The 24,997-nt window shown below is 36.2% G+C and overlaps 1 protein-coding gene across 2 annotated transcripts in view; it reads left to right on the top strand.

Moving 5' to 3' along the window:
* The window catches only part of LOC129220136 (uncharacterized), a 106,919-nt gene that overhangs the window by 68,775 nt on the left and 13,147 nt on the right, over positions 1-24,997 (top strand). For both annotated transcript variants that reach the window (XM_054854486.1, XM_054854485.1), the window contains exons 3-4: positions 18,371-18,599; positions 19,439-21,238. In XM_054854486.1, coding sequence (XP_054710461.1) covers positions 18,371-18,599; positions 19,439-21,238 — 2,029 coding nt within the window. The remainder of the gene's footprint in view (positions 1-18,370; positions 18,600-19,438; positions 21,239-24,997) is intronic.

Genomic DNA, 24,997 nt, shown 5'->3' with positions numbered 1-24,997 from the left:
TTCTACAGCTTACCATTTTTTAGTTATGACTTATTAGAGATACATACGTACATCCAGCCGCAAGAAACAGCGCAATAATTAACGTGTTTGGTACTTGAACGCAGTATTAAAAACTCTTTCAGGGGTGACTGAAATGTAATTTCATACTGAAATTTAAGTAAACAATTTTGTTTGAAAACAATAACTCCCTTTATTTTGTATTAAAAAGTAAAACAAAGGTCTCTTTTTAAAAAAAAAACATCGGCCAGTTCCATCGGCTTTTCGATGTTTTTAAGGCCGATGGGCCGATGTTTCCTGCAAGTTAGCATCGGCCGCCGATGCCGATGCCGATGGCTAAATTGTTGAACCATCGGCGCCGATGCATCGGCCAGGCCGATGCATCGGTCGAGTCCTAGAAATTACCTTACATCCTGTCGAGTATTTAGATAAACATAACTTGAGAATTAGAGACACGTTGGAGCATCAAGTTTATCAATATATGACACGCTCGAGTATGTCCATGTAACCTTTCTGATTCAAAGAACCCATTAAAATTTGAATGGGCCCCGACTGTTCATCTTTTTATTCTGCTTTTGAATTTATGATTTGTCTTATCTGTGTACGGTTATATAAAACTATTTCAACGGTGTAGTTATTCAGTAGTACTTAATAACATTCTAAACTACTGGGCTTATACATTTTTCTTTTTAGTTCTTTTGGTTTTTACGCAGTCGGGTTTTTTGTTTTTATTTAATATTTTTTAAATTTTACACCTTTTAGTTAATTTTCATTGACTTAGTTATAATGATTATAAGACGGTACATTTCGCAACCTTGTCATTTCATTGGGAGAGTTTGTTTGTATCGTGAGGTTTATTAAGTAACTTGCGGTGGTCTAAACTACTGATAATTAGTCCCTCTAGGGACTTAACTCGGCTTAAAGCTACATGGGCTTGACCTTCGGCAAAAATGCGCGAATTTAAGTCAACCACAGCACAGCTATATAAACAGCTTGTATAACGCATGGTGACGCGAAATCGGAAACGTCGTCAGTCAAATCTTTCTCGGGAAACTAAAAAAGCCTCTCAAGAAAGTACACGTCGCGAAACTCAGTCCCTTGAATCAAGGCAAAAACAAATGAAACACGTTAGAGATGAAAATCGAATTAGTAGACTCTCTTTCTTTTGGTGCTTATTGCACGGGTTTATTTTGATGAGGACTACAATCTGAGTGTCTTGCCTTCGTTACGCATAATATATATATATTTTTTATCATAGTACAGAATACATATAAAGAACACACGAAAGAATTTACATCAGAAGGAGGGGAAAATACATCCGGAGCGAGGGTGTCTTGACCCACCGTCTCAAGTGCGAGAAGCAATCGCTTAGACCACTCGGCCAATGAGACCCCAATTAGTAGACTTAGTAAACAAAAAATTTCAGGCAGCGAAAACGCTACCTGCATTTGTAGCACGCAGGTAGCGTGCGACGCATTGTGCAACACCAAACTTGAGCCGATCCCAACTGACAAAATATAGCAACTGGTTGTTGATATGATGAATTTTGATTACTGTCATGTGTTTTAGTGACACTCCCAAGGTTAAGACAAATGGACTGACGTAAGTATTATTAAAATTGGCCAAGGCGTTCAGTCTGCAGAAAGCCACATAGGAACAGACATACACACATAGACTTATATACACATTACCCTCCTTTGCGTCGCACACGCGCAGTCGTGTAATAAAACAGCACACAGAAGTACTTATTTTCAAATGTTGCATTTATAACAATGTAATACAATCTGCTCTTAATTTCACTCTTCGTACTTTGGCCGATCCACCATAGCCATTTCGCGAATTGGCCGGCCAAAGCCCGAAATGAAGAAAATTTCGGGCTTTGGCCGGTAATTTTTTAGCAATGTTGGTCGAAACTGTCGAAAAAATGTAGAGCTTTCAGGAAATTACAATTATTATTCCCCCCCCCCCCCCCCCCCCCCCCCCATTGTTACTTCTACTCTCGACTGGTCGAATTGTCGGCTGGATGGCGTAGTGGTAAGGCGTTGCCCTTCTGCGCGCTGTGGTCCCAAGTTCTGACCCGAGGTGGCCAGTTGGTGGGTTTTCGAGATGCAAAAAATCGTCAGTGCACATGTCGCATGGTTATGCGACATGTAAAAGATCCCTTGTGTATTCGGTTAGCTTTGAATTCCCTCGGGAAAATTAAATCTCTAGGGTTGCATCAAAGAGAGCCCATCTGGTGGAAACTGGGTGTCAAAATTATGCGTACCATAGACATCCGCGCCCTAATAGTGGCACATGAAAGACTAAATGTAGCACCAGGGGATCGCATTAGACCTGCTAAAGGCGTTATAACTGGACGCAGCTCCATTTAAGAAAAAAAAAATACTACTTGCAAGCACACGTTTCCTTTAAATAAAATGAAAAAATAATAATAAATAAATAAATGGGAGCATCAAATACGAAGGATCAGAGCACAATTAATTGTACTAAAATCGAAAGATGAAAGTGAAATAAGTTTAAAAAAATTGGTTCGCAATAAATATTAGCAAGCTTCATCGAATTCCTTTCACATAATCTTATAAGCATCCTGCATATACTCGTAAAAGTGACCATGAATCATAACACTAGACAAATAAATATTCTAAGAAACTAATCTGCTTAACCAACTACATGAGTAGCAGAGCGCAGAACAAAAACCCACTGAACTATTTACTAACTAATTTGAGCGGTCATCTGCAAGAGAATCAACGGCCGAGTCGGCGGCATGTCGAAGAATATATTTTGTCCAATAGCTTTTCTTGTTTGGATGCAAAGTGGAAACAAAACCGTCGGGTGCAATGTTAAGTGAAAGCTGAAATTATTTTGATTCAAACTGATTTTGGTGACCACAAGAGGGGAGTTGTACAGAAATTTTGGGGCCCGTCACAAATGACTTTTACGGACCCCTCCATATTGTTTACCCCAACGTATCTACATATATTTCACTCTCGTTTTAAAAATTTTGGGCCCCCTTCAGTCTCGGTCCCGGACAAACAGGTTTCCCCTCCCCCTCCCCTGTGCAACCCCTTGTGTACACACACAGTTCCTCAGACCTTTGAATGCAGAACATCGTGTTGAGATTTGTCAAGAAAGTAATTCCACGGGATTTGTTAAAAAATTTTACTGTAATTTACTAAACCAGCATCACTTGTAGTCAATTTTCACCAATTGTGTCCCTCCCTACTTTTTAGTCTTTCAATCCAACCCTTTAGCGTGCTTTTAGGAAGGGCTGAAGGATATATTTTCTGTTTATTTTCGCGCAAAAACGAAGGTTCTTATTTTTACAATAATAACGCAGTTGTAATCGTCCCTTGCAAAAGTTCTACAGATGAACTTATGCTACCGTTGCCAATCTAAAGTAGCTAAATATTTCTTAAAGACATACTATTGTAGATGCAAGAGAAGAAATATCGTAGTTATGAAAATAAACAGCAAAGCAAACAGGACTAAAGCAACACCACATTAGAGACACCACACTGTCTCAATACACATCGATGAAGCTTCCATGCAAATTGAGCTCAGAACCAGACAAATTATTTCTCCCTGTTTAAAAAAAATAAATAAATAAATAAATCATAGGATCTAGTTTGGCCATAGATAGTAGCTCAAATTGTCCGTTAATATTCCGCGTGTGTTTGTTTCACGTTCATAAAACTGATTTCAGTTGAATATTTTGAAACTAATCTGAAAATGAGTTGTTATTAACTAGGTTTAATTGTGAAGCTTTAGATTCTCATTAATTGTGATGTTTGAAAATGAGATAAATTAGTGCATCATTCGAGAAACTTTTTGCTTACCGTTTCATCTTGAAGAATCAAATGTGTCACACAAACTTCTGAGTTAGTAAGAGAGTAAACTCTGACAATAGCACATGAAGCGTACTGAAACAAGTAATAGAAGAGAAAACTCATTGCCGTTAGAAAGTATGGTGTACAGAATGTTATGCAAATCTAAAAGTGTGGACGAACGCATTAGTGTGCGCGAAACTGATCAGACTAGCCACGTAAACATTGCAGCACAGATTAAACATAACGAAACGACGATGAATGATGCCCCTAATCCAAATGATATCAATTCTTTCGCATCTCAGCCTCAAAACAATAACTGTGTTGATAATAAATATGGACACAATTCAAGCGAAGTGTGCACCAGCGTCGAAACAAAGTGTATGGAAGAAAACAAAATTGGAAGACGTGTTGGTTTTTCTTCAGGAATGTCCTGTCCGGAACTGTTCAACTTCCTAAACTGGAATGGAAAGTCATCAACAGAATCAGATCAAATAGAAGACTCAATTCCGTGTGAAGAACGCGATTCTGAAAAGTCTAACTGCTTTAGCAATTCAGCACAGATTGAACACAGTCAAACCACGACGAAGGAAACATATAATTCTATCAACATCAATCCCATTCAATCTCAACCTGAACAAAAGAACTGTATTTCGAGCGAAGTAAGTACTGATGGCATCATAAAGCATGTGGTAGAAAACAAAACAGGAAGGTTTTCTTTCGGGATATCCTCGCCAAAAATATCCAATATCCTGAACTGGACAAGAAAACCGACAACGACATCGGATGAGTACACTGCAGCAAAAATAACAGACAGTAGCACTTCGTCAGTCAATTCAAAAACCAACAATAAGTACACGCCTACAATTGCCACGAAATTTCAAGACGCTGATCCATTTAGCTGTTGTCCATCTGAAATCGATAGCGAAGGTTTGGCTAAATGCGTCAAAGAGCATCGAAAACCCTTTGGAAGAACAAAACGGTGTTTTGACGAGGCATTCGGAATGATCAATCCCTTTCGGTTTTTCAAAAAAAGGAAGGTGGATGTACCGAATGATGCAGACGAAAACTCAAAGCAAACTGCAATTTTAATAAATGGTTATGAACAAATGGATGAAAAAAATAATAACACTGTTAAGAACATGATTAAAGATATACATAAAGATGGATTAGAGACGAAAGAATTTGATTTTAATATTTTTGAGTTGCCATCAGTTAAAGATATTTGTCCTCAACCCATAGATTCGCATGACACGGGTAGTATTGTTAATAAAAACGGAAAAACTGGCACAGGTGTACTCAACGAAATTTTTAAAAATGAGTTTGAAGAAAAATCCATTGGCGATGACTCTTTCAACTTGTCAATGCAGACCACCAACGCTAATGAAGATTCATGGAATGCAGAAGAGAAATATGAAAGTATCCGATACAAGAATAATGAAGTCGATGGAGGAATCAACAGACAGTTCGAAAATGTTTTAGAAGCGCATTCATTCAACTACAATTCATTTGATTCTGGTATTGCTATGGAACAAATGATTTCTGAAGAAGATATGACATCAAATGGTATAGGTTCCCATAGAAGCTCGGCGGATGAAGATTATTCAGATCGGGAAAATTGTACGCTTTCACATTCATGTACGGAGCCTCCCAGCAGATTTTATTCTGCGGGGATTATTAAGCGGGGATTTTATTCTGAATGGGCGAGTGGATTTTCTAAAAATCTACAGCAATCGGATGCAGATTCGAATTCTAGTTACCAAACCTGCGTAGGAAACTTCACTGAAGGTGTAGAATTCAAACTGAATAAAGAAATTTTGAACGTTGAGCAATCATGTGAACCTCCTGAAGAATATCTAACTGCAGGGCGTACAGTTCAAGATGATGATTGTAACATGTCCACCCCTCAAGAATCTGAAACGATTTTTCAAAAAATCAACGTTGAGGAAAATATTCCGCGAACAGTAAATGAAATCAGTACCCCTATAACTCCTCTTTTTGCTCCATTGGATAATTGTATGCCAGAATTTGGTCCTAAAAAGTTTCATGTCGCTCGAAACCTCACATCAAATCCATTACAAGTCTTTGAAAATATGCCGCCCATTTCTGAGATAAAATTTGAACCTACAAATGCTTTGGCGACCTCAAAAGAAGTAGTGGGAGACATCAGTGTCACAAGGCAAATTTCACGTCCTGAAAAATTCCGAAGTATCGCCTTTTGTGAAGACAGAACGGATAGTCAACGAAAACGATGTTATTCCTCGCTTTCACTGTCCGATAACGAAAAAAGAGTGTTTGCGATTCTTAACAAACGCCCTAGTTTAGAACCTGTGCTTGAAACATCTTTCGGTTCATCATCCGTTAAAGAAAAAAAACTTGAAGCAATTCAGACCGTGGTTGAGAAAAAAACAAGAAAAGTGAGAGATAAAAAATCTATATCAGGTTGTGAATCCTTTGATACAATTAAATCACCCAGAAAAGCAAAAATTAAAGCATTGTTGTTCATAAGAGAGAAAGTAGCGAAGAGAACAAGAAAACGAAGCAATATAAACTGATTTATAATTTAAAAATTATTTCCACAGTTCAAAAATTATGATGTATTTTTTACTAATCATAACTTTATCTTCAAAAGCTAGATTGAGGAAAGAGCAAATAAATGTACCATGAAAAGAGATGGCAATTAATTTTTAATAACTTAATGTTTTATTTCATTTAATTGCAAATTTGACTTTTGCAAGTAGGGGAAGAGTGGGTGCAGGGAGACACGAAAATTCAATTGCATTTTTTGTTATTAAAAAACATAAAAATCATTTTTTTTTTGGTACAACACTTTTCACTGTGATAGATATTCAAAAATTGAATCTATTAAAAAAACTACGAATTCATACAAACGAGGAAAAAAAAAAACGAAATTCATTTCTGTCTTACTGTTCTCTCAGTAAGTGGGAACAGTGAGACGCATATTTTGAATTAGCAAAATTTGAAAGAATCTCAATTTTCCTGGAAAAATATGAATGATTGTTGCCGTTTGGTTTTGGTATGAGTTATTGCTTTTGACAAGGTAAATTTCATGTCTTAACACACAGTTCTGAAATATACCGCGTATTTGTTTGAAACTGAGATAGAATGATTCTAGATAAATTGGCTTAAAGTGTCTTCTTTTGATGTCGCTTTTGATAAGGATGGAACGCTTTCACTGTACCCTTTGTCTGTCACTGGTTCAACAATATCGGTTTCAGAAAATCTTCAAAATAACTTGACTTCCTTTTTTCCTAGGCATGTTAAAATTTTGAATGTGGATAAATATTATTACATTTAGTATATTGCAATGAAAAAATATGAAAAAGCATTTTAAATAGAATAAATATGAAATGGAAATATTGATGTGATATTATGCAGCTATAAAAATCATAATTCCATTCAAACATCCTTGCTTTGTTGAGGCACGGTTTTTTGATGATTCTGGGCCTCTTTTTAGATTCCTTCTCTTCCCTCCCGTCATTTTGAGTTTTTCCAGGAGGGAGGGGGCGAAAAAGGGTTTTCCTTCAATGAATTTTTTTTTCGAAAAACAGCAAAACCATGCCCATTTACATGAAAATACATTAGTTTCTGAAAATCGGGAGGGGAGAGGGCAATTGCCTCCTCTTGACCCCCTAAAATACAGGCCCGTTTTTCTCAAGTACTATTATAATTCCTAAGTAAAAATGCAATGTTATAAATGAGGTAAGCGGTAGCCATTAAAAGCTCCACTAAAAAGTAATCCGCCAATTAAATTCAAAAATTAACAATTACATTATTCAACTTCAATCTCGCCAAGCAATCACGTTCAAGTAAACCCCAACCGATTATATTTGAAACTTCAAAAATCTCAACAAAATTGCCATTCTCAGGACATTAAATCTACAGAGAGTCCCATATGTCCTATTTGTTGCTATTTGTTTTACTTGCCCATGGTTTCTCTTCCCTCGTTTAATGCACGAAATCGAAATTGACCCGATTTGTTGCTAAATTTCGGTGGTGGCATAGATTTCTCTCACACGTTTCATCTTCAGCAAACACATTTTCAATTATGTGTTGAAACATAAAATCTACTCTATCACGCTTTTTTAAAGGATTCATTTTATTTTCGATTTATGACTATGATGATGACGTTATAAAGATCACGAAAAAAAAAACTCAATGTAACTTACCAGCAATTGGTGTAATATGTAAGTGTGTCTTTATTGTGTACAAATGTTCAAGAATTTCATAGATAAGAGAACTTCCTAGATAAAAAATATATTCCATTAGTGATCAGAAATCTGGCCTTCTAAGCAAGCAGCGCGCTGTTCAGTTGAGTCTTGAAATTTCCTTTTCCTCTATAAGAATCATTTACTAGTCTTGCAATTTCTTAAAATTAGGAATTGAGCATCATAAGCTGCTCTTCTCTTATTTCAACGCTCAATTTAAAAGGAAATAATTTTATAGCCATTAAATTGCAGATGAGAGGTCTTTTTTGAAACGTTCGATTTTTTTCCCAATTTTAAGCTTGATTTTTATTTTTAAATTAAAAAAATTACGAACAAACACTTGTTGCATGATTCAATTTTTATGCCAGTCGTAAAGTCACCATTTGATGGTGTATCGCAATCGACATATTTGGCTCTGAATAAAAAAATTTTGAAAAAAAAAAGAACCGACTTCAAATTTGCTCCAAAAAGTGAAAAATAATTTTATTCTTTAAACACCATCGATAATGCTTTTAAACATAATTTTTGAAGTTGGCGCAAAAACAAAACGTAAAATCCAGTGTAACCATGCTTCGTTCATATTTTTTTCAGAAAAGCATCCAAAGTTACAAACGAAACATTTATATCGTTTTTCAAATATGTTGTCATCAATGCATACTTTATGTGATAGTGAAGAAACTGGGCTTGATTAAATTTGTAGTTGTAGTTGAGTTATGGCTGTGAATGATTTTATCTATCGTTTTTGCACCAACTTCAAAAATTATGTTTAAAAGCATTATCGATGGTGTTTAAAGAATAAAATTATTTTTCACTTTTTGGAGCAAATTTGAAGTCGGTTCTATTTTTTTTTTTTTTTTTTTTTTCAAAATTTTTTAATTTTATTCTTTTTAGTGTAAATGTAGGTATTTCAGAAATAGTAAGAAGTTACCATCACGAAACTTCACCTTATTTTTTTTCATAAAAATGCTCCATAATAAAAAATATAAAAAAAAACTATAAACACGCGTTAAACTTTAAGCGATTGGCACTAAAATCTTACCTTTGTTCCTCTTTGGAATTAATGTGTAGTTAATTTAATTTATAACCATTTAAGTATTACGTTTTTTCTAACTAATTTACATTTCACAGCATTTAAGTTGCTCATGATGCAATTCTGTATTTTCTTACTTAACCCCCATCATTTGTTATTGGCATAGATGATAACGAAAAAAATACTACTGTAGTTGAGGCAAACCTAATGGTAGCATTGCGAAGGCTAAGAAGATCCTAATCACTGCATCACCTCGCTTCCAGGTTAGGTTTACCCCCACTATGGCGCAATAGCACTGAAGAAGGGAAGATTTCGATAATTCACATAGGCTTACTATAAATCAGCAGGATTACCAAAATTAAATTATTTATGCCGAAAATGAGACGACAGCGCCAGATTCCCGATTATCAAAATATCCCCCTGAAGAAATTTGATGCTTGCTTCAGAGAAGCCTTCATTCAAAATTATCACTACAATTACAATTAATGTAACTGGTATATGGCACCAAACTTTTATAACAATAGGTTTTTAATTTAATCATTTATTAGGGAAATTGCATGAAATTTACTGTTTTTTGCCCATAACTTTTATCTAAAGAACAAATATGGTCAAACAAAGTAATGGGACCTAAGTTGAGCCATCCCCTATCCATTAAAAAAAGAATCATCAAAATCGGTTCACTAGGTGAGACGCTATGAGTGGACAAACAAAAAAAAAAAAAAAACATACATACGGTATGAACTGATAACCGCCTCCTTTTTGAAGTCGGTTTAAAATGGGACGCAAAACCTAACTCGATGTTAAACCATTGTCGAAATTTCTATCGATAATTTTAATCAATTTGCATTTTCTTCATCGATTGACAGCACTAGAGAAATATTCCAGAAGAACTTTGGTTTTTGCGAGAGTAATTTCTTCCCAATATTATACAAGGTACGAGAATAAAACCCGAACAAGCAATTTTTTATGTAAGTTTCTCTATATAAAAAAAAAAAATATCGTCAAAAAAAAAATTTTGAAAAAAAAAAAAAAATAGAACCGACTTCAAAATTGCTCTAAAAAGTGAAAAATAATTTTATTCTTTAAACACCATCGATAATGCTTTTAAACATAATTTTTGAAGTTGGCGCAAAAACAAAACGTAAAATCCAGTGTAACCATATCGTTATTCAAATATGTTGTCATCAATGCATAAATTATGTGATAGTGAAGAAACTGGGCCTGGTGAAATTTATAGTTGTAGTTGAGTTATGACTGTGAATGATTTTATCTATCGTTTTTGCGCCAACTTCAAAAATTATGTTTAAAAGCATTATCGATGGTGTTTAAAGAATAAAATTATTTTTCACTTTTTAGAGCAATTTTGAAGTCGGTTCTATTTTTATTTATTTTTTTTTTTTTCAAAATTTTTTTTATTTCATTCTTTTTAGTGTAAATGTAGATATTTCAGTAAAAGTAAGAAGTTACCTAGTAAGAAGTTCGGCTCTATATCACTGTATTGCTTTAGAAAAGCCTTTATTCAAAATTATCATTACAATTACTATTAATGTTATATGGCACCAAACTTTTATAACAATGAGTTTCATATTGTCGCGTAGATGAAGATAGCGAATACTCGTTAGTCTCAACTCGAGATCTTTATTCAGAACCACGAATGAACGTTACATCTCCTTATATACAACTTGAGGAAGTGCTGGAACTTTCCAGACTTGGAAAGATACAGAAATTAATAGAACATTCGAGAAAATACGGGAAACAGTAGAAACGAAATTTTATTAAAATTCCCTTTGTCCTAGTCGGGATTTGAACCCGGGTCGCTCGTGTGGGAGGTGAGAATTCTAACACTGAGCCACCGTTATCCACGGATGAAAAGTGCGAACTTCGCTACAATATCATTTTAATCATTTAATAGGGAAATTGCATAAAATGTACTGTTTTTTTGCCCATAACTTTTTTTCTAAAGAACAAATATGGTCAAACAAAGTAATGGGACCTAAGTTGAGCCATCCCCTATCCATTAAAAAAAGAATCATCAAAATCGGTTCACTAGGTGAGACGCTATGAGTGGACAAACAAAAAAAAAAAAAAAACATACATACGGTATGAACTGATAACCGCCTCCTTTTTGAAGTCGGCTAAAAAAATTGTGTAATTCTGTTTGTGGCGGGCCTGCGTCCAGGAGACCACATAGCACCTACAGCCTTGAAATCTTTTTCGAAACTACTTCGAGCCACGGCGGTTTGCACCTGGGTTTTTTTATTTTAAGTTTCGAATTAGTTTGTCAGCAATTAATTTTTTAAGCTAAAACTTTGCTTAAATTGCCAATTAAAGGGATGCAAGGTTTTCCACACATTCCTTATAAACATTCTATGTTGTTTGAAAGGGATTTATTTTTTCTGCACCAAGTAAAGCTTGTTCTAATTTTCTCAATTAATTAGAACGTATATACAGAATACCAGCTCCCCTGAAACATTTTGAATTATAAAGACAACTTGCAGGCCCGTCATTTCAAATTTTTCCAGGGGGAGGGAGAGGGTGCATACTCAATGCAAATTTTATCAAAGAGAAGTCATGTCCACTTATATGTGGAAACATGTTTTCAAATCTAGGAGGGCAATTGATCTCTAAGACCATCCAAAATGATGGGCCTGGTAACTTGTAACACAGTTGATGTATCTGGGTGACATACTGATGTATCGTAATATATATTTATTACCGCGGTAACGATATTCAGGTTTAAATCTGTCTGATATATCGAAGAACCGGAGTTAATTAAGAACTAATTGAAATAACGACTTGAAAATACATATTCATTCATAATTCTTTGTGCAGCGGATCATGCCTGCCAATTCCTCCAGATTTCCTAGAAGTTTTACGGATTTTCATGCCTTTTTTTGTTGACCTGATCACGAGCAAAATTTTCAAGTATTTTCGTGCTTTGCAGAACAAAAAAACTGTATTTCACCAATTTTGGTGCTACGAGCGTTTTGTGGATCTGGAAAGCAGCACCGCGCCCTGTTTAAAGCCAACAGGGTTGCCGTAAGAGAATTCACTTGTTCCATTCAGATACAGTCGACTCCCGCTACAACGCGACTTATAGACACACGGCAGTGTGTCAGCAGTTCGGAAATCAGGCGACACATTTGCCAGTGTGTATCTTACACGAACCATTTCAAGCTACTTTTGACTCCTTCATTTCTCAAAAAGTATTAAATCAACGTGCTTGAAATTTTGTATATCTAATAGGGCTGCTTAGCAGATCTATAATCCTAAATTTCATGAATGTACCTCTTATAGTTATGGAATTATTACTATCTGAAAAGTGTCATTTTTTACACTGACTCACTCACTCATCAAAATGTTTACAAACTTCCAAGTGTCTCACATGCTTGAAATTTGGCATAAAGGTAGATTTTCATGCATATGTAAAGGGAAAAATCTAAAAAGTCAAAAAACTACATTAAAATAGCAAAAAACTACGCTATTTTTTATGAGCATCACGGCGTAATCACTTCACCGCGCGATTGCAAAATATTTCGCCAAATAAATCAAAAAAATGGGCTCGTCAAACGTTGCCAAAACAAGGCTGTTGAAGTTTTAAATTAACAATTTAATTTCTAGCCAAAACGGGGCTTGAAACAATTCGGAACTCCAGCGATCGAATACGCTACCTTGCGGTGATTTACAAAACTGCCGATGAAACTAAAACATTGCCACGTTGCGTTCCACGTGTGTCTGTTGACGTAAACACAGGCAGTTTGTTCTGAGTATTTATTAACGCAATCGATGAGTCTTAGTTTGCTTTCAGCTACAGAAATTAATTCGTCCCTTAGTAGTATTCTCGAGCTTCTCAAAATAATGTTAGTTTTCCTTATTTCCTTCTAAAATATGAGTTGATTGAAAATGGTGAAAGCGAAAACTGGATTAACAAACTTGGATAACGTTATACAAGGTAAAAATTTTTATTGTTTTGTATGAATTTGTAAGAATATGAGTTTTTTTTTAATCTTAAATAAATTTAACTAACCATCTTTTACAGCAGCATTTAGTTGGAATGGACGGTATGCAAAACATTTTCTTGAATATATTATCGTAGAACAAAATGAAAAATGTTTCACTGAGAAAGAATTTACTTTATTCCTTTTATTCTCAGCTGAAAGGTTTCGCCAAATTTGTTTAGGGTTATAGTTTTAGTATTGTGCGAGCAAAGTAGCCTTGGCGAGATTTCGCGTTTTTAGTTAAACCATTTTTAATTTTTATCATGAGTGGAATAAAATGGTAGAAAGATTACAGAATTCGGTAAGTAAAAAGAAATAATGGTCAATCAACTGAAAACTACCACCATATATCCGTAAGAATTCTGTAGATGATTTGCATAACTTGACATAATTAAATCGTAACTCAGAAATTAGAAAAATCGAAACAGAAAAATTTTAAATTAACCGATTCGGGAATTCGAGAGAAATAACTCAGCAACAAATGCAAAACAATAAGCGCTAGCCAAGCAAGGCAAAGAAGTATCATCTTCTTTCGATAATAATTTGTAATGTCATATTGAATTTTCTAGCATTAATTGTTGTTCTTGTCAGGCCACAATTCTTATTTAGTTTCATTAAGAATTGATAAATATCGAATTCAACATCGTGGAAATAGCTGCTTAGAACTACGAACTACGTAGTTTGCATTAATCTTTGACGTTTAGTAATGCTTCTTGAATTCTCATTTCTTTCTACGTGGGCCAGAATATCCACAAGACTTTGAAAATTAATTTAAAAAGAATAAAGCGAAAAATATACATACGAACAAAAATCACAACACTTTAGCATTTTCTTCGTTACCACATGCGTTTGTTTTAGTTTTTAAGTCGGCCATTAGACAGTGACTGCAGTGCCCCCTATAGTTCGTTGGAGTTGCGAATACTTTAAGTTCCGCTAAAATGAAAAATCCATCAAATAATTAAAATTGAAAATCTAGAGCTAATCCTTTAAAATCGAAAATAACCGACTTTAAAATTTTATAAAAACTTTAGCTCTCAATTAAATGCAAAATTTTACGGGAGGCGCAAAAATGGCAGCAATAATTTCAACAATTGAGAAATATTTTCGTAAATTCCGCATACTTTACGATCTACGTTATGATAATCCCCTCGAACTATAAACTCCAGACAGATTTTGAGATGAGTCTAAGCAATTTTCCTAATAGTTGACAAATTTGAGGAAGCCAAAGACCAAGAGCTAGTGTACGTTGGCCTTGCTGATAAATGGGAAAACAGATGATTATTGCCCAAAATTAGCGATCGCGCAAAGTCCTCAGTTATCAAAATATCTTCATAACTTCTAATAAAAAGAAACCGCAAACCAGTGCACCGTAACAGCAGGGAAAAAAAAAGAAATCATATATTTGTAATATACGCTTTTGCATTTATAACTTTATAAATTAGAACATAACCTTTGATTTAGCTTTTCAAAAAGTATTGATATCCCAACAAAACATACATGTGAAAAAGAAGCCAAGTTCGGTTGAAATGAGGTGCGGGAAAGACGGTGTCACCGACAAAAAAAGTTCAGATCTAAACAGTTACCAAGTTCCATAGCAGTTCCTCATAAAAGTTGGATTTTCCCATGTTCTCCAATTCATTTAAAAAACAATTTTTTACTTTCTTTGATATTGGATTTAAAACTTGGCAAGTTTGAAAAAAAATGTAAAAAATAGTGATGACTAAAACTTGCCGCAAGTTTAAAATCCATTATCAAAGCAAGTAAAAAATTGTTTTCTAAATGAATTGGCGAACATGAGAAAATCCAACTTCTATGAGGAACTGCTATGGAACTTGGTAACTGTTTAGATCTGAACTTTTTTTGTCGGTGACACCGTCATTCCCGCACCTCATTTCAACTGAACTTGTATCATGTTTGTATGCTTGTATCACATGTATGTTTTGCTGGGATTCGACTTACGCGAAATGGCTATAACGCGAGTTTTTCAGGAGCAACGAATTTTAGAACTAAAGCAAATTTCTCGCTCTCAACGCGAAAACAATTGGAAAGGAATCGTGATACTAAGTTTCGGCTTTGTTATTGACTAATAAACATTGACTTCGTGAATGTACTTTCATCAAAGGTGATGAAATATGGTGGCACCCAGGCACACTGTTTCATCTTAAGTTTGAAGATAGAAACAAAAAGCGAAATTTTGCGACAATTCAAGAAAAGGTAAAAATACTTGGTGCGCTTGAACAACTAGAAAGTGGTTCGAAGGTAGCACGACAATTGTGTTTGAGTGAATTTTTCATACGTACAACTAAAAAGAGAAGGCAATCCTTATAAGTCTAGACCTTAGTTTTAATATGAAGCTCGCAGAGTGGTGTTTAAGCAAAATGCAAACAATATGAAACTGGAATCTGCTCTTGTATTGCTGATTGTAGAGACCCTGAAAGAAGGGTGTTACCATAGATGTAAATGTCATAAAAGTAAATGCAAAGCTACTGCAGTTAAAAATATATTATAAAGACGATCAGATTGCGCAGCATAAATCATCATCTTCAATTTTTAAATTATAAATGTAACTTATTGCAACTTCTGTATAGTACTCTTACAATGCAGTTATTACTACATACTGTACGTAACGCAGTTTTATTTTTATTTATTTATTTATTTATTTATTTTTTTTATTTTTTTTTTTTTTTGTCTCTCTCTCCCATCGATCATTGATTTTGTGCATCGTAACAGTATTTTATGTTAAATAATGCAGCTTTTTTAAAAATATGGTAAAGATTCAGCTCTTTATGTAAGAAACGGTAATATATAGTTAAAAAATGGTCTAAAACAGTTTAAAAAGTATTTTAAAATGTCTAAAATGATTGGGTTTGTTAATAAAAAAATCATACACAACACTTTTCCACAACGTGAAATTTCGACTTACGCGAGGAGTCATGGAACGCATCCCTCGCGTAAGTCGGGATCCGACTGTACTCAGATAGAATCAAAATTAGACGCTCCTTCGGTTAGATAAATAAATACATCTGCGAACTTCCGACATTGTGGGTTAGTTACTGGGTTCGAGAAGTAAAGCTGTGTTTGCATGTCTTTCGATTTCGACGATTGCAAGTTTGCTTTCAAGGAAATGCCGAATGGCGTTTTCTTTGGAAATGGTTATCGGAACTAGCGGAGTTATATCTTGTTCGTTCAAGATCCGATATTTAGCATTTATTAGGATTTTCGGTTTTCTGGGAAACATCGATTTTTGTAGAAAACCGAAAATGAACTTGCATTTCTAAACTTGTATCGTTTTTGCTAATGATGTGAAGGAAGAAAATTTTAATGTGCAGATGATTTAAATATTGGTGGAGGGTGGTACCATCCCTCGAAAGTTCATACGGCACCTCCCCCCTCCCCTCTTATAATGCGATTCTCCGACAATGAGGTCTCTTTCATAAAGATTTGAAATTTTCAAGCACCCTTTGTAAAAATTTCAACAATTTGGTCTCTGCAGCGACCCTCTGACCACATGAGCGGGGAGAGGGTCGCTGTAGCGAATATTATTAGAAACAATTATTGTAATATTACTTATCAAGATGTCTAAGAGCTTTTATCAATTGTAGATCCTGATATGCATAGATATAGGTCCAAGTCCCCCCCCCCCTCAAAAAAAGGTGACCGCTTCAATTTTAACGCCCCCCCCCCCCCGAAGAGAAACGTGAACTCTTGTTAAAGAGACCAAAATACGTTTCAAATAACTTCATTAAAAATGTCGGTGGTAAAATCTGTCTCATGACCCCCCCCCCAAGCATGGACATCCTTACTTCAGCTGTTAGTGTTAGAACAAATTGCTGAAATATTTACCTGATCAAGATTTCCAACGACTTTTCTCTATTGCAGACTTTAATGCGTAGATGATATAGCAAGCGTTGCCAATTATCCCCAAATGCGTCGCTCCCCTCAATTTTGCCCCCCCCCCCAAAAAAAGGCAGGATCCTCTATTAAAGAAACTAAAATCCTTTTAAAATAACATCTCTGATAATTTCAGCTATGTAGTCTGCCTCATGCCCCCCTCCCTCCCTCCGTTCCACGGGCATCCCTGCTTTAGCAATTATTATTGAAATGTTATTTTTTGTATATAAGTATTCATTGACCCCTTGTTTATATTTTGTGAAGTTCTTCTTATTCCTAACATCTTCCGTAAGTTCATTAACAGCCGCGGTGCCAACAAAAAGAACTCCTTTTTAATAATCGTCTTATTTGGTTTTATAACTTTATATTGGTTACCAACTCTTGCTTTGAATGTTCCTACTGTTTTCACATAGATTGTGAGCAGAGAAATATGTGCCGTAAAATTTAGTCGCTTGATCATTACGTGGCTTTTGACCCTTCCATCGGCTCTCATTTCTCCCACCATCAAAAATTATTTTCGATCAATGGACTATGATTCTATGATTTCGCTATGACACAAAATGGAACAAGTAACGTATTTTGTGACCGTCGCGGCCGATCTTATACCCGCATTATACACGTTTACACAACATTTAAGGGGGTCCGGGACACGTTTGTAAAAACTTTTATTAAACAGTTTAGAGTTTTGAAATTTTTTGCACTGATTCAACATTTATTTAATAAGCAAAATCATAACATAAATATTTGCAAAAAAAATTTCATTTAAATTTTATTTGTCTAAAAAAAATGGGGTTGCTTTAAATTGCTGAAATTCAAAATATTCTTGGCCAATTTTCAAATTTTTTCCAAAAAATTATGCGCAAGTATCTAAGCTTTAATTTTTATTCGGCGATTTCCAAAATATTTATTCAATAAAAAATATTTGAAGAAAAATTTCGAAAAATTCAAAGATACCTTTTTATGAAAAAATCATTTTTTTTTTTTTTTTTTTTTGCAAGAAACGTTTTTTTTTTTTTTTTTTTTTTTTTCAAATTCGCCGAATAAAAACTAAAGTAAACTGTTTAAAAAAGATATGCTCCAAATTTCATTACTTTATCAATTCTTGACTTGTCTAAGAGTTTGAGTGCAAAAAACAGGAAAAATTAGCATCATGGATAAAAACGCGTTTAAAGTTTTAACGTTAAATATAATACTGGTTAAATGCATGCAACAAAAATAATTATATCTTTCGTTCCAATTAAGATAGAAACAAGATTCTAACTTCCTTTTAAGCAGGAAAAAATGGAAAAAACTTTCAAATGATAAAAAAAAATTGCAAAATTTGACGATTTTCGTGTCCCGGACCCCCTTAAGCTGCAATACGAGACCGACAGTTAATTTTTGTTTCTTTCCCTTGTACAGGATCGGAAGCCATCGAAAGTGGCGTCGGATTGCATCAACTTGAAGAGTTTCCTGGGGTTGAGTCGGCAGCGCAGCGAGAGCAACCTCAGCTGCCTGGGCTTGATCAGCACGGAGCCGCGGCGGAGCAGGTCCGAAGTGCGGGGCTCCAGCTGCGATCGGCTCACCATTGGGTACCACACCACGCCGCTCAAGAGCGTCGAGAACAGGAACTTCGCAGACACAGAGAAAGGTATATGCATGCTCATGATCGACTCTTTCCCGACTTTTCCAACATTTTTGACTGCCTCTGTCACAAAGCGTCACACTTTCACCTTACTACAACCCCTATTTTGTCAAATGTCAGGCAATTTTTCCAAACATATGTTTAGAAAAAAAAAATGCAGGATGTCACCTTTCTTGTGAGCAGTGGCGTGCACGGCGGGGGGGAGGGGGGAGAAGAAGCACCTGTTAGCCCGGGTCCGAGCTTGTAGGGGGTCCGATGAGATATGCATAAGGACGTATGGATAAACATAATGGAGAAGCTGTAAAAGTCATTTCTGACGGGCCTCAAAATTTCTGTGCACGCCCCTGCTTGTGAACCCACCCCCCTTTCTTGTCACAAACTATCAGAATTACATGAACTGTTCCTCCAGGGGCGTCGCGAACTTAAATTTTTGGGAGGGTGGAAATTTTCAATTTGCCGAATGGAACTCTAAATTTCGCCAAATGATGATTATTTTGCAGAACGATTATATTTTTGCCGAATCGTCAGAAAAAAAAAAAAATTTGCCTAATAGGGAAATTTTCGGAAGTTCATTAGTGATCTCCCATCGGAGCACTCTTCCCTCTTAAAGAGTAACATTATTTGTGGCAAGCCCTTACTACAGTTCATACATAATCACATGTTTTGTGTTGAACATTAGGGCTCTTGGTGTGTTTTATCAACATGAATTGTTTGTATTCTGTTTTATTAAGTTGAATTAATTTTTGTACTTCCCAAAATATTGTTCCCAATACTATACCATGTTTTTACATAACCATGAACTCATTGACTGAAAATTTCACCTTTGGATTTAATTTGCTTTTCAGGTTTTAAATTAGAAAACAATTCAAAGACACGATGTTCCAGTCCTCCCAGGAAATCGAGCTGTTGGTTGAGGGGCCGTAAACGAGAGCGTGAAACCAAAGGAAATGCAGATGGACTTGGGAAAACTGTTGTAACTGGGAGTAACAAAAAACTGGGTTCGAAGTCAAAGACTTGTTCAAGTTCATCGGTAACAATTGTGGATGGCTCAGACAACAAAGAGAAGACTAAAGTATGTTCATCAAATAATATTCGCAGGAGCAAATTCGGAAAAAAACTTTTTGATGGTGAAGTTATTGTAGAAGACGTTATTTATTCCGATATAGATCATGAGAACTCTCGTACGCCGCTTTTAGATGACAATAAACGCGAAACTTTCAAAGAGTCAAATAAAGTTATTCGGAAAAAAGGGCAAGCACCAAAGCCTCAAATCACTACTTCCCTATTTAAGGAAGACGGTAGTGCAGCGATCACAGCTTTGAATGGCAAGAAAACTGACCAAGTTAATAGAGAGCTAAAAACATCGCCGTGTTCGAAACCACCTAGAAAAAGTCTAACATTCAACGGTCGAAACCAAGACAAAAAAACTGAAACTACGAACGCTCAAACTGTGAGATACAACAACTTTAGAAATTCCGATAAATCGTTTTGTACTGACCAGAGTCAGGCAAACAACCATCTAATAGCTATTGCTGAAGTTCACAAAAATTCCCAGAATGGTGGCATATACAAATCCGTCGATACATCAGCTAATAATACAAGTGACACTCTGGAAAAAGATTTGCAAGCTAAATTAAACTATAGTTCATGTGACAATGAAGAATTCTTTTCGGAGAAAGAAAAAATCGACGAATTAAGAAGAGAATCGGCGCCATTTTACATCGATACTCCAGATTATTCCACTCTAGAATCAGAGGTTGGAGACAATTCTCATGCAGCATTAAACCTCAACAAATGCACTCCTAATGTGCGCGACCATTGCGAAGGCAATGACCAAACCAAAGTTGAGCACGAGACGCCATCGAACGACAATACTAAAACGCCTCGAGTTAATTCCTTATCCAGCATTCTTCGCGACAGCACTGGAGAACCAAGGAGTTCTGAAAGCGAGCCTAAAAAGAGCGTGAGGTTTGAAAAAATGGATTTAATTGAACAATACAAAAAATACAAAGCAGACAACTCCATAGAAACGGAAGACGACAGTGAAGTGTCACACTTGGAAAACACTCTTTCTGAAAGCGAATTCGACACCAGCAGCAACGAGGCAGCCGAAAATAAACCAAAGGCACAAAACCTCGATGCTATCGAAAGCGATTTCGAACCTGCAAACTCGACTTCCAGATCTCCTACACCATCTCCGACTGAGAAGTTCTGCAATGGGATGATGGTTAACGTCTTGGTGAGGAATGCCACGCCCGAAGTCAACCAAGAGACTTCCCAAATCGATGCTGCGCCGCAATTCGTGGTCAAGAAAAGCTTCGTTCTGACCATCGCGAAGCAGGAGAGGGGCTTCAGGAGCCTGTGTGCGAACAAGAAGCCGGACCATTGTTCGACAGAGAATCTGAAGGAAGATCCACACATCTCGGTGACGTTCCTTTGTTCCACCGAACCTCATTCCGAGGCTTGGCTCGAACAAGGGCCCCCGGGAAACACCACCCTCCGGTTGAGGTCTCTCAGTGTGCCGCCCCAAGCCGAACCAAACTCTGAAGTGGCTCCCAGCCCGGTTCCCGCCAGGAGTAGGTCCCGGGAAAGGAGGTGCAAAGACAGACAGCACTGCAAGAAGAATCATAAAGTGAAGAAAAAAGGTAAGTGTAAGTCCACATAACGTTCATGAACGAATGATGTTATATGTTTTGTGCTTTAAGTTCAATCGCATTGTTCACCAATGAAATGAAACTGGGATCTCAAGAAGAGAGTTACACCAGCTAATCAATTCACTCATTCTTGCTCACTTAGGAAAGGACATGGTGACGACGATTTTAATACCTAAGGGAAATAGATCAAAGTTATTCCCCAGCAGTTTGTCGTGTGATCTGTTTGCTGTTAACGTTTTGATTCGTCATATAGTTTAAAGGACCTGCCATCTACCAGAAGGCCTATTTAATTATAATGCTATTAGGAATGTTGTGTAACTTAATAAGGTCCTCGAGTCAAATTCTCCTACTGGAGTGACGATATGTCCAAATATGAGTATGAAAAAGAAACAATGACGGCACTCCATACAAACTTCCAATCATAAAAAAATATGTTATAATGGTTGGGAAAGCACGGTGATTCAACTTAAAGGCACCACTAAAAAAAGCGTCGATAAAGGATACTAGACTGTGATAGCGTGTTAAACCCGGGAAAACAACCAACACCGGACTGTGACAAGTCTGTAGTGGGTAGAAAAATCAGCATCTTGTTTTAAAAAGCTCTTCCCTACAAATTATAATAACATATGGTTTTGTAAATAAGTATTTCGTCTAGAAAGCATTCTACACTTCCAGACAACAACATGAGAAGTCATCACATCGTCATATACAAATATAAACAACGGCATATACAAATCAGTTTCTAACCGCAAACTTCCTAGTTGCAGCAAGTCACTTTTAACATTCACCAACTAAGACTCTGTTATGGACACGGAGTTAACATTATCCGTTTTTATAATGCGTTACCCTCGAAAGTGAATGCGGCAACACTCGGAGTTTTGTTCCGTAAGTTGGAAACCCCCCTCCTAAAAAAGTTTAAGCACCTCCGACCACAGCACCAGTAGTAAAACATTTACGAAAATGAATTGCTGTATGATTCCTAGTCGCCGTGGTTCACTGTAGTCTTCCCCGAAATTTGGAACAGGGGTACCTTGAGGGGAGATCACTGTGACCTCCCAAAATTTCCTTCTTTGGCAACTTTTGATTGATGATGCGGACAGGGCCAATTTAAGGATTCGGAGGTCCATAGACCTAGACGTTATGGGACCCCCAGAGCCATCACGAGGTCAAAAAACGGGGAGGGAGGCCTGCAGCTTCAAAATTTTTCACGCACAAACTATGTCTTCATCGTATACAGACGGGTCGTCTTTTTTTTTTTTTTTTGAGAACAATATAACTTTTTTCAACGTATTTTCAACTTAAGTATTTCTTCGAGGCCCCTCAGAACCTTGGACCCCCTAGAATACTGCCTACTTTGTTGCCTATTTAGTAATCCGGCCCCGGATGCGGAAAGATTAGCAAATTCTGTCTGACATTATCATCATTCGGCAAATTTTATCAGACAGTTCCGCAAATTGAGTTTCAGCCCATTTAAAATTTAACTTCGGTGCGCCGCTGTTTCAGAAGCGGTTGACTGAAACACCCTGTATATTTTAGATACAGAACAAAGTATAAAACAAAAGTTCCTTCTCTTTTCCCGCATCTCGGCAGTTCCCATTCGCAACTGTGTACGACAATTCACATTTGGATTGTATTAAATGCGTCGGAGTCTGTCAACGCCATAACGAGCGCTGTCTCGTGTAAACACTCAATAAATTAAATCGCTCATCCCGTCCATCACAAACCGGACTTGAAGAGTCGGACTGAACCTTTTATCGTTTGGCCGTCGGGGATGCGAGTGACAGAAGAGTCATCCGACGAGTGATTACCGATCCACTTTCTCCAGCCACTTTTTCTTCCCAACGAACGATGCTACCTGGTCATTGTGCCACTTGAGGAAGAGTGACCCGATTGGCAGACCGGCTAGCCGCTTTCGTTCCCTCCACAGCACACTTTCACATTTCTTTTCTTTCATTTTTTTTCCTTGTTGAAGTCGGTACCGATTCCGGTAGCAGAAACAGCGCGACGCTGCAATGCCCGTCGCAAAATTTTAAGGAGGTCTGCAGGCTATTTCTTAATTGGAGAGGGTTTTTTTTTTCGCTTTATGCACGAATTATTCAAATTTAAAGTTGAAAAACACAGTTCAAAGGGAAAAAGAAGAAGGAAAAAAAAGGCGCCTAAATCTATGTAGGAGTCCCCAGTGGCTAAAAGGCCAGTTGCTCCCACCCCCGCTACCTGTGTCTCACTTTTCTTTTTTTATTTTGAAGTTTTATAAGCCTTCGTTTTACTTTTTTTTTTATTTAGTATTTTATTTTAATGCGTTTCTTTTTGCTGATTTATAGTAAGGATTACGGCTAATCAAATGTTGGTCTCCCTTGCGGACTACTTTAGGTTTTTTTTTTTTTTAAATCTCCGTTGCAGACTACCGAAAAAATTTTTGCTACCAGGGTGCCGACTATATCCGGCTAAAAAAGGGTGCTGTTTCTTTCGAAATTTTTCATCGCAATACAGCATATATTTGCGTATAACGGCAGTATATTATAACACATACCATTGAGAAGGGATAAAAAGCGGAGAGAGTGAAAATTGCAAATCTTGAAGCTAAGATATCAAACCACATGATTAACCGTAAGACCATGATTAACCACAATTTAACGTAAAGTATTAGAAGAAATCATGTTTCTTTCGTTCGTCTCACGTAAAACATGCCGTCCATTCGTCGTAGTTGAATCATGTGACTTGGGATCTATGCCTCATTTTTTCCTAAGCCAATGATTGGACTTGCTCCCTCCAGTTACTAATTCCAGCTCTAAGGTATGTACTATACTCCACGCACGCGTGGGTACACGCCTTAAGACATCTTAAGATTCAGAACAACTTTGAGGTATCTTACTACGACTCTGAGGCAACGATATGTGGGTGTATTATATATATATATATATATATATATATATATATATATATATATATATATATATATATATATATATTAGAAAAAATACCCGGCGTTGCCTGGGTCAAAAATAAATGTAAGAAACAATCGCTACTTCCTTTCGTTTTCTGTTTTAACTGAAAGAATTCAAAACATATCACTTTGATGTGATTAAAAAACGAGCTTCTTCCTTACCCATTAAAGTAAAATAGCAATAAGTATAAAGAACGAACGTATATTCGTTTAGAAACGAAAGCACGAATTTAAGCATATAAAAATTTGAAGAATTTCCAAAATATGAACTAACAAAAACAAAGATCACTGAAAAAACCGTGCGCTTTATTTAATTAAATAGTACACACTCAAAAGAAAAAAAAAAAAGCTCTCTACTATGTTTCTTTAAGGATGCAAAAAGTAGAGTTTCCAAATGTTTAAACGACTTAAATGTCTACTCCGGAGAAGCCTTGATTCAAAAATTTCATTATGATTACTTTTACTATTGCTGTTGTTAGGCAACAAATTTTTGTAACAATGGGTTTTATATTCGCAACTTCAAAACTCGAATACGCTACCTTGCGGTGATTACCAATACTAAAGAGAAAGGTAAAATATTCCATTCCACGAGTTTTCTTTGGGGTAAATTTCCGGCTTCAAGCAGTTTGTGGTGTAATGTAATTTCAGAAGAATAAAAAAGAAAGCTTCGCACAAATACAATGAAAAAGTACTGTCATTCACTAAACGTCAAAGCAAGTTATAAGTTATGGCATTTGTTTGTTTCACCTTTTTTCATCCGCCATTAGACAGTGGCTGCTGCGCTCCCTATAATTTATTGGACTTGC

The sequence above is a fragment of the Uloborus diversus genome, chromosome 4, assembly GCF_026930045.1.
Source record: "Uloborus diversus isolate 005 chromosome 4, Udiv.v.3.1, whole genome shotgun sequence".
Classification (NCBI taxonomy): Eukaryota; Metazoa; Arthropoda; class Arachnida; order Araneae; family Uloboridae; genus Uloborus; species Uloborus diversus.
Note: the sequence above shows the minus strand (reverse complement) of the source record. Positions and strands in the feature narration are given on the sequence as shown.